An 18,053-nucleotide genomic window follows, 5' to 3' on the forward strand; every position below is an offset into this window, starting at 1 on the left:
ACGAGGGAAGTGTCCAGGACAGTGAACAGGTAAGACAGGAGGTACAGCAAGAAAAGGAAAGGGCTGGAGATTTCTACACTGTTGTTAGTTTCAATTTTTTTTGGTCAGCCGTCCACCATTCAAATACCTATGAAAGAGCCGTTACTATAGAAACGATAACGCATTATTAAGGGGCGTACACACACACAGATCACGGAATGTCAATGAAATTCGGCGACTTATAGCGGTGACAGGTGAAATAACCGTTAGTAATGCAATACCAAGTTAAGCTAATCTGAAATTCGAGGCAGTGTGACTAATGCAGGGCTCGACATTAAGGACTGCCCGGGACAAGTGAAACACATTCAGACAAGTGGGATATGCCCGCGAAATGGCAGGTTGGAATTAGCATTTATTACGAACTAGCACCACAAAAATTAGGCTTTTTGATCCTTTATTTCAGTTCCTAAAAGCATCCCTCACTATGTATCCGCCATTATGTCTCGGCTGTTTTCTTAGTCTTGGTTTCATTTACTGCTTTGCAAGTTATTTTATATACCCCCGCTGGTGTAGTATGGTACGCGTACTATTTATAGACTCCTTGTGCATGACGTCATACATCACGTGATAATTACAGCTGGGATCAGACAGACACCGTCCTTCATACAAGTGAGGCTTAATCTGTCTTCAATAGGGTTCATTTTTGTGCTGTTTTTGCTTGTTCAAACGGAGAAATAGATAGGCATTACCGTCTCCCTATCAAGAAAAATGTTAACAAGTGAGAACAATGAGGAAATGAGTGGTTAAAGAATACGACGAGAGGAGAACTCAGCCTAAAAACTGAGAAATTCATGACTGTATTTAAAATGTATTTTTTACAAAAACAGAAAATCGGAAGCATGTATGGAAGAGTTCGCTTAAGAAGCTCGTTTTATTTTTTTCTGCTCGCATTTGAGTTAGCTCCTTCATGAAAGTGTTTGATTTTCTTAAAAAGGTGAAGCTGCTTCTTTATTCGACACAGAAAACCCAGATTGGTTTCAAACAACTCAGGCATTTAAAAAAAAAAAACGAACAGATTAAGAGCAGAGAGCGCTGGAGCTTTGTTTCTCTTATCAGAGGAACACAGTCCTGTGCAAAATCTTTTTTTTTTTATCAGCCACCTCTAGGTTTATTTAAAAAATAAATTTAAAAAAAAAAAAAAAAAAACACCACCACCACACTGCATCATGACAGACCAGCTGCACTGATTCAGTTACAGGTTGCCAGGTCTGTATAAAACACCCACAACCTACACAAGAAAATTTTGAACTCAAACATTATCCTGTCTGTCATGACGCAGCGCAGGTTTTTTTTCTTAACCTAGAAATGAATGATAAATAAAAAACCCCGATATATAAATGTTCTCAAACGGTACTGTTCAAAAGTCTTGGCACCCTATTGTTTTCTTCCTATAAACTTTTTTATAGATTTCTATTTAATGATTTCTCCATTATCGAGTAATGAACCTATAGTCAGAGAGTTCTACACAAACACACTGAACTTTACAACAGCTGCATGCGTGTGAAATGGAAATAAATCGACTAAGGCAGGAAAAAATATTTAGGATAAAATTGATATTGTCCGTTACCAGTAAAGTAACCAATCACCAAACTTAATCCATCCATCATCTGTAGCCGCTTAACCTGTTCTACAGGGTCACGGGCAAGCTGGAGCCTATCCCAGCTGACTGTGGGCGAGAGGCGGGGTACACCCTGGACAAGTCGCCAGGTCATCGCAGGGCTGACCAAACTTAATCAATAACCCAAGTTCAACTCAATGTGTGATCTTCATTTTATGTTGCAATTCACAACTATTCTATGGTTTTCCAAAAAACAAAGGGGGGGTGCTCGCAAAATGGGGGCAGGTGGAAATGAACCCCCACTTACCTCGCAGGGTAATTGGGTTTAAAAGTTAACATCGAGCCCTGTAAGGCAGGTACCAATGGACGTTAAGTATACCTTTGAATGACAGAACGCCAACAACGTGTTCTGAGCAGTGACAAGCGAATTGCTTTATATGCAGACAGCCCTAGCAATCAACCATCAGCTATAAAGTGATGTGCGACAAGCGAATCACTGTGTGTGTACGCAGCTTTACAATGAACTACCGTAAAATTATTCAACACCTTCTGAGCAATCAGATTTGAGATTTCAACCTCGCTGTATTAGCCGCAGTAATACTGAACACAGCACTAGCAATATCCAAACGTCCCAGTTTGCTTTACTGTATGAAAAGGCTTAAGTGCTGTACAGCAACAGAAACACAACGTTATTTTTATCCCCATCATGCTGCCTTAAAGCTCAGAGGCAACGGTTTTCAATTTATGCACAATTGAAACTTTATATGTTAAAAAAAACCCTTTGTAATTTTCTTCTGGTCCCAAGAATTATTGTTAATAAGTAATAATTAAAATAAGTCGGCACGGATTGCGGCAAATTTCTGCTCGGCGATTTTCGTGACCACTCGGCGCGTGACGTCATTCGAGACAAACCAACCGCTTGTGTTGAGTCCACTTCAGTTTATTTGCATTGCCGTTCAGCTTGAGTGCAGATGTGTGTTCAGGAATTTCCAAAGAAAAACGCCCCATGCCTTGTTGTTGCGCAGCGAACTGTAACAACGGGACCGGTTCAGGAAGAAGTTTTTACCTTTTTCCGAGAGAGGATAAGAGGCGGATAGACTGGATTGGCTTTTACCGGAAGAGGAGGAGCGAGTGGGTTGGCTTTTTCCAAAAGAGGACATGAGGCGGAGAGAGTGGATTGTGCGCGTGAAACAAAATCAAGCAGTCAAAGAAGAAACGGAGCAGCAACGCTCAAGCAAAAAGGAGGAGAAGATTGGAGGTAAACATTTTTACTTTTGCTTGCAATTGACAAGTCAAGAATCCTGAGGGATCATGTACAGTCATTGTGGAAATGAGACAAAGGGATAATTCCTCGCTTAGAGTCAGCTATAAATAGTATAATGCCGCGGATGGCAGGCTAATGTGGCCTACTGGCGCGCTGTCCAGTAATCGTTCCCTATATCCACTAGGTAGGGCGGTTTAATTATTCTTCAAAAGGGCTTTTATTTAGTATTACGACGAAAGTAGGAATTTATATCATAACTACCAGGATAAATCGTTTGGGCGCGAGTCTTGTTGAGGTCACCGCGATCAGAGTCGGCCGAGTCGCTGTCCGATTCCGAGGCCGCGCAGTCAAACCAGTGAGCCACATTCACTGATTGCTTCGCAACGGCCGTAGGTTCATACATGTATGGTTTCACCTCTCGATATTTAATTTGGAGAGTTCCTACTTCAAAATCGTTTTCAGACGTTTTACACAACCTCTCACGACCAAAGTCCGTACACGTGTGCTCGGTTTGCAAGTAAACACAGAACTGCTGCCAGTCTGTTTGGCTTAAATGACGTCTTACCGCCAGGGGACCGGCGTCATAAGTGCACATAAGTGAGATGTAAAACCTTCGGAAATTGGGCAAAACAGTATATTTTAACCGTTTTATTCACTTTTAGGGTGCAAATTAGAAACCAGGAAGATTGAATTCGCTTTTTGGGTCGTTCTAGACAATAAAGTCGATATTCTACGTTTCACCTCTGACCCTTGCCTATGACCTTTAATGGTTCTCACCACTAACCTGTACTCTCCATGATGCGAAATGCACCGAAATCAACAGCCAAAGTGCAGACTCACGTGTTCTGGCGAGTGTCTGTCGCTGGCTTGAGTTTCTGCCTGACCCCCTGCTTTCACCTTCCTCTTCTTCTTCGGTCCAGTGTTGACTGGGGACTGTGTACTCTTCTGCTGAAACTCTTTCAGCTGCCAATCAGAGACACAGAAGCGATCAGTTAGGAGGTAGAAGCACGGAAGAACGCAAAATTGGTCTGCATGTGATGGCAATTACCTAAAATCCAGTAGTCACACCTTTCACGCTATTTTTTGTGCCACTGCACTCAGTGATCTAATCATGGCTAAGTCAAATATACATAATCATGATGCCTAATGGAGTATTTACTTGGCAGTAGAAGGAAGTGAAACCCATGCAAGTTTTTGCATGCACGTCAATCATGAAATTACTTCTAATAAACGCAATATCACTTCATTTCATCCTACCGGTAAAGAACAAAATTACTCCGGCATTTTACTGACTGCAAATTGCACATGATGCTGTCATTTTAGCATTTGTGCTCATCTGCGTGTACATCTTGTGTCAGTCAGATGACCACGATGATGCGTTCTCATGGCTCGTAATGACTTTACCACTTTTTAAATGCTTTCTCCAAAGACGTACTGTATGTAGATAACAATACTAAAGCAGCACGGATACAAGTTAAACAAGTACACTTGCATCCGATTATTAAAACGGCGCACAAGAATCTCCAGAGTTGCGAAAGATCCACTAGACCCGAGTAAAGTGTTCGCGATGGGTTATACCGCTTCGCTAAGACATCCCAGAGCCTTAAATATCAAACAGGACGAGTGTAGCTTGGTGTAATGATCTCTTATTTACTTTTCCTGATAATAGACGCATGCCAGCCAGAAAGAAAAACACATTGTAGTAGTCTGATCTAGAAGTAACTCATTAACTAGAAGAGCACTCAGACCTCCAGTAAGGACAATAGTTAACTTCTAATACAGGAAAATCTGCAACTAGTTTGTGTGTCTGGATTTATTTCCAAAATAAGGAGAATTATGTGCCTGTGTGCGCATCCCCACGGATTGCTGGTACGTTCTGCTGTATCTCAGAAGACTGCATCGCGACATTACACTTTTTTCATTTCCGGTTGAGTGTACACTAGGGCTATAACAATATGCGTATCGAAATCGAGATACGCAGAGCCACGATCCGTGTCACGATACAAGAAGGCAGAATCGCGGTACACCCTTTCAAACTTCTCAGCCCAAAAACAGAGGTGCTTCCAAACTTCAATTTATGAATACTTTACTTTTTATTTAAATTACATTTTAAACTTACTTAAATTACTTTTATTTTTTATATCTATTAGCAAGTCGTTTTTTCGCCGACCTGCGACAATCTTCTGCAAGTCACGCAACATCCACACTCGCCACTGGCAGAGCATTCATTTCCTTTAAGCGGTCGCCATTCTGGTTGCGACGCGGGGAGCGAATCTGTAAACAAGCAGCTCATTGGCTGGCTAGGTGTGCCACAAGCCAATCACAATCACTTGACCGGAAAGGCATGCAGTGTTGCCAGATTGGGTGAGTTTAGGTGCTTTTTGGCCGGTTTTGAACATATTTTGGGGTGGAAAACGTTACAGTATCTGGCAACACTGACCATCTGCTTGGGCGGAAGCCTTCTGCGGCAGTTACATTTTGACACGCGAGCAATGTTTCACTATAAAAATTCCGTAATTTCCATCCGTTTTCCGCGATCACAGAAAATCATTGGCCCTATGAGAGTGAGACAGTGAGAGAGCCACCCCTGTACCCCCCCCAAAAAAAAAATCTTAACGGATTTACACGATTTGGAAAAATGACTTTTTCAGAACCGAAAAAAACCAGAGCTTCCGGCTCAACAGTATTATTTTGAGAAATAAAACAATCTTTGGATATACATTTATTCATTTTTGCATACATATTACTCATTCTCTGCAGTGGTCTGAATTATCTGTTATTAAATAGTTAATGTAAGTAAGTAAATGTTAATAAGTCAAATTTACTACTTTAAAAAAACATTTAAAAAAAAATATCGTGGGTGTATCGAATCGTGGGTCAAAAATCGCGATACAAATCGAATCGTGAGTTGAGTGTATCGTTACAGCCCTAGTGTACACTGTGAACATTTTGGCTGCTGCTTCTCACTGAGGCCTTTTATTTATTTCTCTCTCTCTCTCTCTCTCTCTCTTCCCCCAGGTTTTTTTTTTTTGTATGGGCTGATGTTTGTTCTTTGTTTGAATGCTTTGTCTGCTGATTATGGCGTAGCTCCAGACCCAGGTTTGAGCATCGCTTTCCTCAGGTCTTGGTCCACCATGGCCAAAAGATCGATCCACGAGCCGATATCGATTCACGTTCAAAAAATACGAGATCGATTCAAAAATGTGTGGATCGATCTCTTCCAGGTGGCTATAGGCACTATTTTCTCGACCACGCAAGGACCGCTATAAAAAGTGGGTGCCGGCAAACGAAAACGAAACTTAAGAACGCGAGACGGCTGAAGCTGCACAGCTAAAATCACCGCCTGGCTTGAAAGCTGATGTATGGCATTACTTTGGATTCAAACGTTACGAGGACAGAGACGAAGTCGACAGAACAAAAGCAGTGTGCAAACTGTGCCACATAGAGGTAAAATATATGGGGCTGTTCCTGTCAATAGGGACAGTTTTTACTTTAAAGTGACAATCCAGCAATATCTAAGTAGATCGATATCGGATCGAGTCGCATCGTGACCTTATGAATCGGAATCGAATCGATCCAGGAAATCTGGATCGATTTCCAGCCCTAACCATGGGTGATGCCTGTGCTGCTCACTATGGACTGCAGCGAGCTCAATGTGCTCTCGAACATCATGGTTGTCCAGCGCTCTGTGCGGCGGCGCTTCTGTTCTCGCTTTCTGGATCCACGGCGCGGTGTTCTGAGCAACGTTGATCAGCAGCATTGCAGCAGCTGTGCAGGCAGCATGGGACATACCTTCGTGCGCCTTTTGGTCAGATTGTGGGCAGCTACACCACTGAAAATACATCCTGACCTCCTTTGGTGGACTTTTTTTTTTGGTAACTGTAACGCGACTTTGGGTGTGAGAAAGGCGCCATTATAAAGCTGAACTTATTATTAACCATGAATAGAGATCGTAATATAAAGTCGCCATATTTCTACATTTGCTATATTTTGTCACTATTGAAATTTACTGCCATATACTGGATTTTAAAAGGGGCTGGCTCACCCTTCTCAGAACAGCGGGAATCTGCATTTTTTTTAAGCTACTCCGCTAGCTTTCTGTGCAGCAAAACCTCTGCAAAGTCACTGTTAGTGATCACTTCAAAACCCATCTTTAACTTTTTCCTTTGTGTGTCATAAACGGAAGTTTTGAGTAGAATATGCCCAATATTCTCTTGCCTTTGAGGCAGTCCACGAGACGGTCAAAGCTGGTTCTGGACCTTTACAAATGAATAACCATGCAAAAATGGAACGAATCAGTTGAAAGAATTCAAACTATAACTACTCTAAAAAAAAGTTCTCTTCAATTTCACGTCACAATTTACGATGTATGGTTTAGGATGTCGCCAGATTGTTTTTCAAACAATGGAATATCCATGGATGCAAAAACAGCGACTCACTACTTGGCGCAGAGGCTTCTGGGAAGGGTGACCCAGCCCCTTTAAAGTGCATATTCTGGACCAATTTTGTGCTTTTTTATATGAAAGTATGCCCCTTTACACACTCATCCAGAAGGGTAATTTTGCACAAGGCCGTCTGTCTACAGCAGAAAAAAATTAAATAAAACGCATCTGGAAAAATCCCAAGGGAGTCTGGAGCCAGATTCGTGACGTCACCTGCGGAAGCGCCAGCAGACTGAGAGAGCTTTGCACGGTTTCAGTGCACAGCCTGTGTAGACCAAGCGCTCCCATTTCTCTCTCATTGTCCGGTCTTTTGGAAAACGATGAGTACTAATCCCATCAAGATTGGTGTTGCTACACCATCCGACAATACATCTGTTAACCATTTTAATAATTACGCGATAACGTTGAAGAAATTTGCAGAAAACCACCAGGTCGTTTTCTCATAAACAAACCAGCGCTGACATAGGATTCAGAGGGAGGCGTCCCGCAGATGACGTCACGAAAATCAATGTTTGCTGGGAAATTCAAATGCCAAGTTTTTTCAGAGGTGGACCAATTCGCCTCAAACGGCTCGATTTCAACTGAATTTTTCTGGTATGGCGCAAGGTAAAAAAAATTGCAGAGAATGCAGAATGTTACAGATATTTGACCAAAGTTTAATATAAAATAGGAGAATTACATTGATCTTGCTCCTGAATTTACCCGTGATATGCACTTTAAGACGGACGACAAGTGCTGTATTGCACAACATTAATGAAAGTGAAAAATCCATGAGTCTGCCCTGTGACTCAGATCCACTCCAAAACGTAATGGGTTCTTCCTTGGCCCATGCCACACCTTTCCACCATATTTCATGGAAATTGGGTCAGTAAGTTTTGCAAAATTCTGCTTAAAGGCAGACAAAGAAAGAAAAAAAAAACAAACCATAGTGCACTGAAAACACAACCTCCTTGGCTGACATAATTAACTCGCACTAACTGTGCTTAGTATCATTCAAGAAACGAAAGTTTCTATAAATCTGTGGAATACCATCCTTCATTTTTCACTGCTGTTCTGCTGAATCTAACCGAGATAATGGTTATAAAAATCATCAGCGTGATAACAAATAACACAGCTCGAAATTCGCGGTGGTCCAGTCACCCGAGGCGACTTAATTTGTCATTTGGCGGGTAATTCCTGTCACTGGCCAGCCCGGCTGGCTAGTTGAAAATAAAAAAATATATATGAAGCGAAGATTCAGACACACCGTCAACTAAAGCCACCACATATTAAGCACGTGCCGTGTCTGTTAATCGATGTGTTTATCGGCAGGACGGAAAATACCGAAGAATTCCGAATCATATCGTGTACGAGTCAGGCTGTCGTTTTTTTTCCACTACTGCGCATGCATATAACGCATCTCGTTGAATATCGCGGTAATCACGTTATCAAATTCAATAGACGTGGCCACATTATCGCCCATTTAAACACGCGTTTTTGTTGTTTACATCTACATCTGCCAAAGCTACGTTGCAATGTGGAATTTTCTGAAAGGTGTACAGAAACCGCCAGAGACGGGGACAAAGCGACCTCGGTCTGAAGAGGAGGAAAAGGCCGGCGATAAAGCGTACGAGAAGGAGAAACGACAAAGGACTTATAAGCAAACGTGGGAGCAGGGTAGGCCTTGGCTGCGATACGATTTTTATGGAATAATTAATTTTTTTCAAGTTGATTCCGAGTCAATATGAAGCTCCTAATGCTCTCTCTCTCTCAAACGGTTAAATACAGAAAGCATGTTGGACATATTTTGGGTGCTATAGTCATGATAGTAAGTATATTTGTTTTCAATACTCATACACCAAGTTTTCCAATATATTATTATTTGTTGATATTATATTATGGTGCTCTGTGTTGTTCTCATTTATGTATTTAACAACAGTATCAAAATACTCGGGTCTTGAAATAAACGCACATTAGTCATGAACAATGGTAACTACTCTCTTTTGCGTTATCTTTGACAGAAGTAAAATTCATACATGAACAAATTTTGGCGAGTTGATTTTCTGTTTGGCGAGTTACTTTGGAAGGTAACTAGTCCGGCTGGCTGGTGAAAAAAAAAAAAATTTCTAGGCCTGAATAGCGACATGATGTTCGAGAACTGGGATTGCTACTAAAATGCTAAACCATAACAGGCCTAAAACCGAACCTTGTGGGATACGACTGCACGTTTTGGGTTTCTAGGAAAACATTCAACGAAGTTCTCGTCAGGTTTAGATGTCATCACTCTGAACGTTGATTAAAAATTTCACAGTCAACTTTATGGTCAAAGGCTGAACTCAAGTCCACCCTCAATATAAACCCATCTATGCAATACCTCCAGCAAGTGTAACAGCTGTCAGGGGAGGAGGCCGGCATCTGATAAAATCTGTCATAACTTAGATTCCTCTGTGTAATCCCAACTCAGAGTCAGAAAGTTCTCAGGAAGCAGAAGGACTGATTAGGACCAAACAACTTAAAACGAGTTTCTCTGTCCTCCTGGTTTGGGTGCCCTAAAGTCACCTGACTTCCACTGTGAATAGAGGCATTTTGAGTGTACTAGCATGCCCTGACCATCTAGATACTGACCAATCTCCTGACCTAGAACAGATTATTTTATTTTAACTCGTATTATTTAGTTACTATAACTTTTTGTCTCGCCAAAATTCAAGAAAGAGTGTCAACTTGTCAAAACATCAAACATCTGTTAAATCAGAAACTCAGCCTTGGCTAAGGTACACAGCTAGCGTGTGCAGATTTTACCAAATTATTATTATTATTATTATTATTATTATTATTTTGTACAAACCAAACTACCTATATTTAGTTGAAAGCCATGAACATAACTATTCTCTCAATCCGACTGGCATTTCAGTAGAACCAAACTCAAGTGGATGAAAATAGTAAACATGCCCAATAGGACGCCACATAAGCGTTAGCTAGCAGAATAATCACTACTAAATAAACCAACATATTTAATAATTTCACTCCACACAGCACCAAAAGTCAATCCCCAACCCCAGTGGCTTGAGATTAACTCATTAAACGCGCTCTAGGTCTTTTTATCCATCTATCTATCGATCCATCTCTCTTTCTCTCAGCTAGCTATCATGAAGGCCGCAGCTACATCCCCGGCGTCGAGTTACACGGTCAGCCCCAAACAAGCGCCGCAAAACCGGGGAACTCTGAAAAGCTGAACCGCAGACGTGGAAACGTCAATCATTGGCAAGCTAAAGCGTTTCCATTCCGACGTTTTTTAGCCAAAATGGTGAAAAGGTAATATGGTGTGTTGTAGATAGAAAGAAAAGATGACAAAAACAAACCTTTTTCTTTGCTGCGGCGAGTTTAATTTGCCTGCTCTGGTCGGCCATCGTCGTCCCGGCACCACGTCATCAAGTTTAGCATCCGCGTCCTGTAGAGTAGAGCTCCGGATGACTCCGCCTCCTCCTCCTTCTTCTTCTCCTCTTCCTCCTTCTTCTTCTTCTTCTCTTCCTCCTCCTCCTTCCTTTGGTGCATTATCTTTGAAAGCTTTTTCCACACATACACAGAGCTATTTACACATTATTTAACTTGTTGAATTTTCGAATCAGAAGCTGAGAGTCTCCTAAACAAAACACACACTTCACAGAACATTACTCCATTTTCTCAAAACCCAAAACACACTTCACTCATCTGTCTCATCTCATCTCATTATCTCTAGCCGCTTTATCCTGTTCTACAGGGTCGCAGGCAAGCTGGAGCCTATCCCAGCTGACTACGGGCGAAAGGCGGGGTACACCCTGGACAAGTCGCCAGGTCATCACAGGGCTGACACATAGACACAGACAACCATTCACACTCACATTCACACCTACGGTCAATTTAGAGTCACCAGTTAACCTAACCTGCATGTCTTTGGACTGTGGGGGAAACCGGAGCACCCGGAGGAAACCCACGCGGACAACATGCAAACTCCGCACAGAAAGGTCCTCACCGGCCACGGGGCTCGAACCCGGACCTTCTTGCTGTGAGGTGCCACCCTCACTCACCTGTACCAACCCCAAACTCCCATCCCAAAAGCAAATATCTCATCTCATTATCTCTAGCCGCTTTATCCTGTTCTACAGAGTCACAGGCAAGCTGGAGCCTATCCCAGCTGACTACGGGCGAAAGGCGGGGTACACCCTGGACAAGTCGCCAGGTCATCACAGGGCTGACACATAGACACAGACAACCATTCACACCTATGGTCAATTTAGAGTCACCAGTTAACCTAACCTGCATGTCTTTGGACTGTGGGGGAAACCGGAGCACCCGGAGGAAACCCACGCGGACAACATGCAAACTCCGCACAGAAAGGCCCTCACCGGCCACTGGGCTCGAACCCGGACCTTCTTTCTGTGAGGCGACAGCGCTAACCACTACACCACCATGCCGCCCCAAAAGCAAATATGAAACCCCAAATCATTCAGTCTTCCATGGGAACCTGAGAAACGGCTACCACATCCAAGGAAGGCAGCAGGTGCGCAAATTAGCCATTCCCGACATGGGGAGGTAGTGATGAAAAACAACGATACAGGTCTCTTTCGAGGCCCTGTAATCGGAATGAGCGTATCCTAAACCCATGGGCGAGGACCCATTGGAGGGCAAGTCTGGTGTCAGCAGCCGTGGTAATTCCAGCTCCAGTTACGTATATTAAAGTTGGTGCAGTTAAAAAGCTCGTAGTTGGATCTCAGGAGTGGGCTGGGCAGCACAGTGGTGTAGTGGTTAACATGGTTAACCTCACAGTAAGAAGGGTTCCAGGTTCGAACCCAGTGGCCGGCGAGGGCCTTTCTGCGTGGAGTTTGCATGTTGTCTGTGTGGGTTTCCTCTGGCTACTCTGGTTTCCTCCACAATCCAAAGACATCCAGTGGGGTGGCCTTGGGCTGAGGTGCCCTTGACCCCTGACTGCTCCTCTGGTGTGGCTCTGAGTGTGTGTTCACTGCTTCAGATGGGTTAAATGCAGAGGATGAATTTCACTGTGCTTGAAGTGTGCATGTGACAAATAAAGGTTTCTTCTTCATCTAAACCAGACCTTCCACTTTTCACAGGGCTCAGTGCTGAAACCAGTTGCGTTCTTCTACACCAACATCAGCAAACCATGTCTTCATGAAGCTTGTTTTGTGCACAGGAGCATTGTCATGCTGGAACATCGACCTCATTAGCTTTTTTCCACCATTAGTTTAGTTGTCACAGTTGCAAAATATTACAAACCAAAAGGATTATCTACTATACACAAACAGAAAAAAATATACATAGTATACTTTAAAAGGAGTTCATTTAGGCTAAATAAAAGTCTATCTTAATTTAGGTGTCTAACTAAATAATAATGAGATACACTACTGTTCAAAAGTTTGGGGTCACTTTGAAATGTCCTTATTTTTGAAAGAAAAGCACTGTTCTTTTCAATGAAGATCACTTTAAACTAATCAGAAATCCACTCTATACATTGCTAATGTGCTAAATGACTATTCTTTTTTTTAAAGATTTTTTTGGGGCTTTTTTCACCTTTATTGGATAGGACAGTAAATGAGTGGGAGAGAGAGACGGGGAGGGATCGGGAAATGACCTCGGGTCGGAATCGAACCCGGGTCCCCGGATTTATGGTATGGCGCCTTAGCCACGACGCCCCCTAAATGACTATTCTTTTTTTTTAAAGATTTTTTTTGGGCTTTTTTCACCTTTATTGGATAGGACAGTAAATGAGTGGGAGAGAGAGATGGGGAGGGATCGGGAAATGACCTCGGGTCGGAATCGAAACCGGGTCCCCGGATTTATGGTATGGCACCTTAGCCACCTGAGCCACGACGCCCCCTAAATGACTATTCTAGCTGCAAATGTCTGGTTTTTGGTGCAATATCTCCATAGGTGTATAGAGGCCCATTTCCAGCAACTCTCACTCCAGTGTTCTAATGGTACAATGTGTTTGCTCATTGCCTCAGAAGGCTAATGGATGATTAGAAAACCCTTGTACAATCATGTTAGCACAGCTGAAAACAGTTGAGCTCTTTAGAGAAGCTATAAAACTGACCTTCCTTTGAGCAGATTGAGTTTCTGGAGCATCACATTTGTGGGGTCGATTAAATGCTCAAAATGGCCAGAAAAATGTCTTGACTATATTTTCTATTCATTTTACAACTTATGGTGGTAAGTAAAAGTGTGACTTTTCATGGAAAACACAAAATTGTCTGGGTGACCCCAAACATTTGAACGGTAGTGTATATAAAATGTCTCCTCCTTCCTTAGGCAGCCTTCGGTCTCGAGAGACCATGGATAGTGCCATGGAAGGTCAGTTTCTGGTTTGTAAGCAGCGTCTAGAGTGGCTGAGGAGCCCTATTCTGGCATGGCAGTCCTTGCCGCACTTGTTGCAGATGAAATGCTGCTGGTTTTGTTGTCTCTGTTTCCTTGTCGCTCTTTTCTCCTCCAACTGGCGGGCACGTCTTTCATCACCACTCTTCACTGCTTTCGTGACAGCACTCTGCCAACGGCTTCGGTCATCTGTGAGGGACGCCCAGCTTTGGATGTTGATACCAGCGAGCTTCAGGTCGTGCATACACACATCCTTGTACCTGAGCTGCGGTCTGCCAGCAGGGCGGGATCTCTCAGCCAAAGCGCCGTAGAGAAGGTCTTTTGGGATGCAGCCATCCTCCATTCGATGGATGTGGCCAAGCCATCGAAGACGCCTCTGGCTCAGCATGAGGTCCATGCTAAGGAGACCTGCTCTGTCCAGGACCTCAGTGTTGGGAACTCGGTCCTGCCAGGAGATGTCAAGGATTTTCCTAAGGCATTGAAGGTGGAAGCTCTCGAGCCAGTTCTCCTACATACCTGACACATGTTTTCCATGATTCACTGCCATAGAGCAGGGTGCTCAGGACACATGCCTGGTACACTTTGAGCTTGGTGTTCTATGTGAGGCACTTGTTGTTCCACACCCACTTGCTCAGCTTGGACAACACAGCAGCGGCCTTGGCGATACGTTTGTTGATTTAAAAATGTCTAAACAACCTACATATAATAACTAATACAGTTTATGGAGCTTGATAAAATGCTTGTTTCGTGTACTAGAAAGAGTTAATGCAGGTTTTGAATTTGTACAGAGACTGTTGACATTTCATTTAGCTTTGGAGGCTGTTCCACAGATCAATCGAGCTTGGAAAAAATGAAGACCTGTAGTAATACTGCTTGAACTTCACCATTGGAACAAGATTGTTCTTGTCAATTTCTTGTTTGGTACCTTGTTTCATTAGGAACCAGGAGATAATCTCCTTCTGTGATAGCTTGTACATTCTTAAACTTGTATAGTTGGACCAAGTCAAATATCTGACGTCTGTGTTCCAGTGGTTGGAGTTCCAGTAGGAACAGCCTTTCATTGTATGTCACGTCCTTGGGATAGTTAAGAACGAACTTGGTGGCTCGTCGCTGTACATTCTCAATGAGTCGCTGATGTTTGACAGTGTATGGTGACCAAACACAGGAAGCATATTCAAGCTGTGGTCTCACTAGCGAGCAGTAAAGATGCTTCCTGGTTCTTATATCAGTGATGTGTCTTCCATATGTACGCTTCACCAGGCCGAGGGTCTTGTTTGCCTTGGCACACATATTTTCAATATGTTTGGACCATTGCGGTGCCAGTACCGGTGTCTAATTTACAGAGGTGGACAGTAACAAAGTACATTTACTTGAGTACTGTACTTAAGTACACTTTTTGAGTATCTGTACTTTACTTGAGTATTTTTTTTTTTTTTTGGAAACTTATGGCTTTAACTTCACTACACTGTAAAATATAATAAGTTGACTTTACTTAAAAAAAATATGCAAAGTCGTTGCCTCAAAAAAAGTCATTTATGTTGATTTAGATAAATTAGATTGGGTTAACTTATTTTTTGTGAGTTTGCAGTACTCAAATTAACCTAGATTAGTTTGATTACATTAACTTATTTATTTTGAGTTTGCAGTACTCACATAAACTTATATTAATTTGATTACATTAACTTATTTATTGTGAGTTTGCAGTACTCATCTTATATAATTTTGATTACATTAACTTATTTATTTTAAGTTTACAGTACTCAAATCAATGGCTTTCAGATATCTTTTTTCATAAATTTGACTTAATATTCATGAATTCCATTGATTTGAGTACTGTAAACTTAAAATAAATAAGTTAATGTAATCAAAATTATATAAGATGAGTACTGCAAACTCACAATAAATAAGTTAATGTAATCAAATTAATATAAGTTTATGTGAGTACTGCAAACTCAAAATAAATAAGTTAATGTAATCAAACTAATCTAAGTTAATTTGAGTACTGCAAACTCACAAAAAATAAGTTAACCCAATCTAATTTATCTAAATCAACATAAATGACTTTTTTTGAGGCAACGACTTTGCATATTTTTTTTAAGTAAAGTCAACTTATTATATTTTACAGTGTACATTTGAAAGGCAAATATCATACTTTTCACTCCACTACATTTCTGTCAAGGTCCTCGTTACTATGAAGCAGCTTTGAAAGTGGATGTTTTTTTTTTCTTTTCTAAAACGTGATTGATTTTTTCCCAGGTGACACTGAGAGCCTATCAGTAATCACTAGGGTCACGTCACATCCATAGACTGTATAAAATCAAGTTCAGTGATTTCTCAGCAGCAGTATTTAACACCAGTGGCGTGCACAGACATTTTGGGGGACAAGTGCTCAAAGGGCACTTTTTTGCGCATGTGGAACACCTTATTATAAGTGTAGAGGCTCGTTCGTAGTGAGACCTTGAGAAAAGTGCGATAGCTTACGCTGACGAAGTCTCTGTCCCAAAGTAACTGTTTCCACTCTGTGTCTGTGTGCCTTGCAATAAATCCACTTGAAACGACTTGAAAGTTGAACTTTAATCCTCGTTTAACAATTACAAAGGTTCTAAGATACAGAGAGTCGGTGAGTCAGAGGGTCAGTGAGTCAGGTAAGAAAAACTGTTCGCTTCCACGGCTTCTCGAGATCTGCCCTGAGAAGCACGAGACCATTCTTATATAGCTGAATGAATTCTAATTCTAATTCTTGAGAAGTGTGAGACAGTTCTAATTCTTGTTCTAATTCTTCACATATGAATTCTTAAGAAGCGTGAGGCAGTTCTAATTCTTAACATATGAATTCTGATTCTTTTAACCTTGCCACATATTATTCATCATCTTAATAAACTACTTGTATGAAATTACACACTCAAATGAAATTATATATACCATGTAACATAAATTGTAATTCACATCTATATGAATTCTACTTTGGCCGTTACAATAAGTCTGAGATTAAAAAAAAAAAAAACGCACAGGTTGAATGCAATTTGACATTTATTTGAAACATTCTCTAAAACTGAGTTTTTCAACCTATTTTCAATGGGAAAAAATAATCAAAAGTCACACCACAAGTGTTCTAACTTTCTCACGGGAGATACCTCTTTAAGACAGTAAAAGATATTACTGATTTTCAATCTTACCCGAAGCGGGACAGTAGTTGACGAAAGAAATGGAGATAGCCTAATCCACAAAAACGGAGAGACATCCAGAAGCATGTCTGTCTACTCATAATCATATCAAAGTTTTGGGTATTTTTCTGTAGTTCCATCTTTAAAAAGTCTGATAAAGTCTGAAAGTCTGATCTTCCCGTCACTGACTTGAGTCTCAAGACTGTGTTTATTCACAGATTTCCGTGAGATCATCTTAAAATTTGTAACGAAATATACACACTCAATGGGCTCAACAGAGCTCTCCTTTATTTGCATAACAGCGTGCATACTAGCATAACGTGATATTCTTAATCATGTTATAAAAACAGGTCGGAATTGATGGAGAGTGGGTTTGCCTCAATGGTTTAGGCTACATTTAAAATGTTGTTCAGTTTGTTTCTCCATATGGAAAGGGAGCAAATAAGCTGGCAAAGGCTGCCATGTGCAGTTGTTTCTGTATGCGACGGGCTACTTCACGACAAAATAATTACAGCTTGGGCTTAGAGGGCAAACAATACATTTTCACTCGATTCATGTGTTACCTGGCTGGTGGGGCAGGGGAAGAGCTGACTGACTGCCCGATGTGTTGTCTGCGCTACGACAAGGCCGTGGCTTCCAGGACGCTATGCTGCTGCAACCTCACATTGAATGCACTGCACGCTTGTTCACGTGACAGAGCAAGAGAGACAGAGGTCCGGTGTGTGTGCGGAGGGGGCACACATCGGGACATTATTTTCACACACGCTTTTAATGCCGCGACTTTTCTAAAAGATCATGTCGACATTGGCCTCAGTAAACTGTAAAAAAAAATTCAAAAGGGCACTTTTTTGGACAGAGGGCAGAGGGGCAGGTGCTTGAGCACCACCTCGTGTCTATCTGTGCATGCCACTATTTAACACGATCAGTTGATGGCAGAATGGAAGGAGGCAGTTCTTTTGGGGAATGCGTGCACTCATGACCCACGTTTCAGTTTTCTGAAAGGATGAAAGGTTCGTTTCATTGTAAATGTTTGCCGAAAACAAACCACATCACGGCCTACAAAAACCCGCCGTCCAATCTGCGGAAGCATATTGAGTTATGTAAATATTTTATTCCAAGAGAAAGCTTGCAATCAAGTTGTCTGTGCTTTAGAGCTAGTGATAACGTTGCAATAGCTATGCAGTCTGGTTAGTCAAATGACTTTCTATGGATTTGCCCGCCAAGTTGCCATCGCCTTGTCCACG

General features: G+C 41.8%; 1 protein-coding gene across 5 annotated transcripts in view; it reads right to left on the reverse strand.

Moving 5' to 3' along the window:
• golga2 (golgin A2) overlaps positions 1-10,735 on the reverse strand; it is a 48,399-nt gene extending 37,664 nt beyond the window's left edge. For all 5 annotated transcript variants that reach the window (XM_060913109.1, XM_060913108.1, XM_060913105.1 and 2 more), the window contains exons 1-2: positions 10,642-10,735; positions 3,702-3,824 (exon numbers count right to left, since the gene is read on the reverse strand). In XM_060913109.1, coding sequence (XP_060769092.1) covers positions 3,702-3,824; positions 10,642-10,689 — 171 coding nt within the window. In that variant the 5' untranslated portion in view covers positions 10,690-10,735. The remainder of the gene's footprint in view (positions 1-3,701; positions 3,825-10,641) is intronic.
• Between the last annotated feature and the right edge of the window lie 7,318 nt (positions 10,736-18,053).

This window comes from Neoarius graeffei, chromosome 28 (genome assembly GCF_027579695.1).
Source record: "Neoarius graeffei isolate fNeoGra1 chromosome 28, fNeoGra1.pri, whole genome shotgun sequence".
Classification (NCBI taxonomy): Eukaryota; Metazoa; Chordata; class Actinopteri; order Siluriformes; family Ariidae; genus Neoarius; species Neoarius graeffei.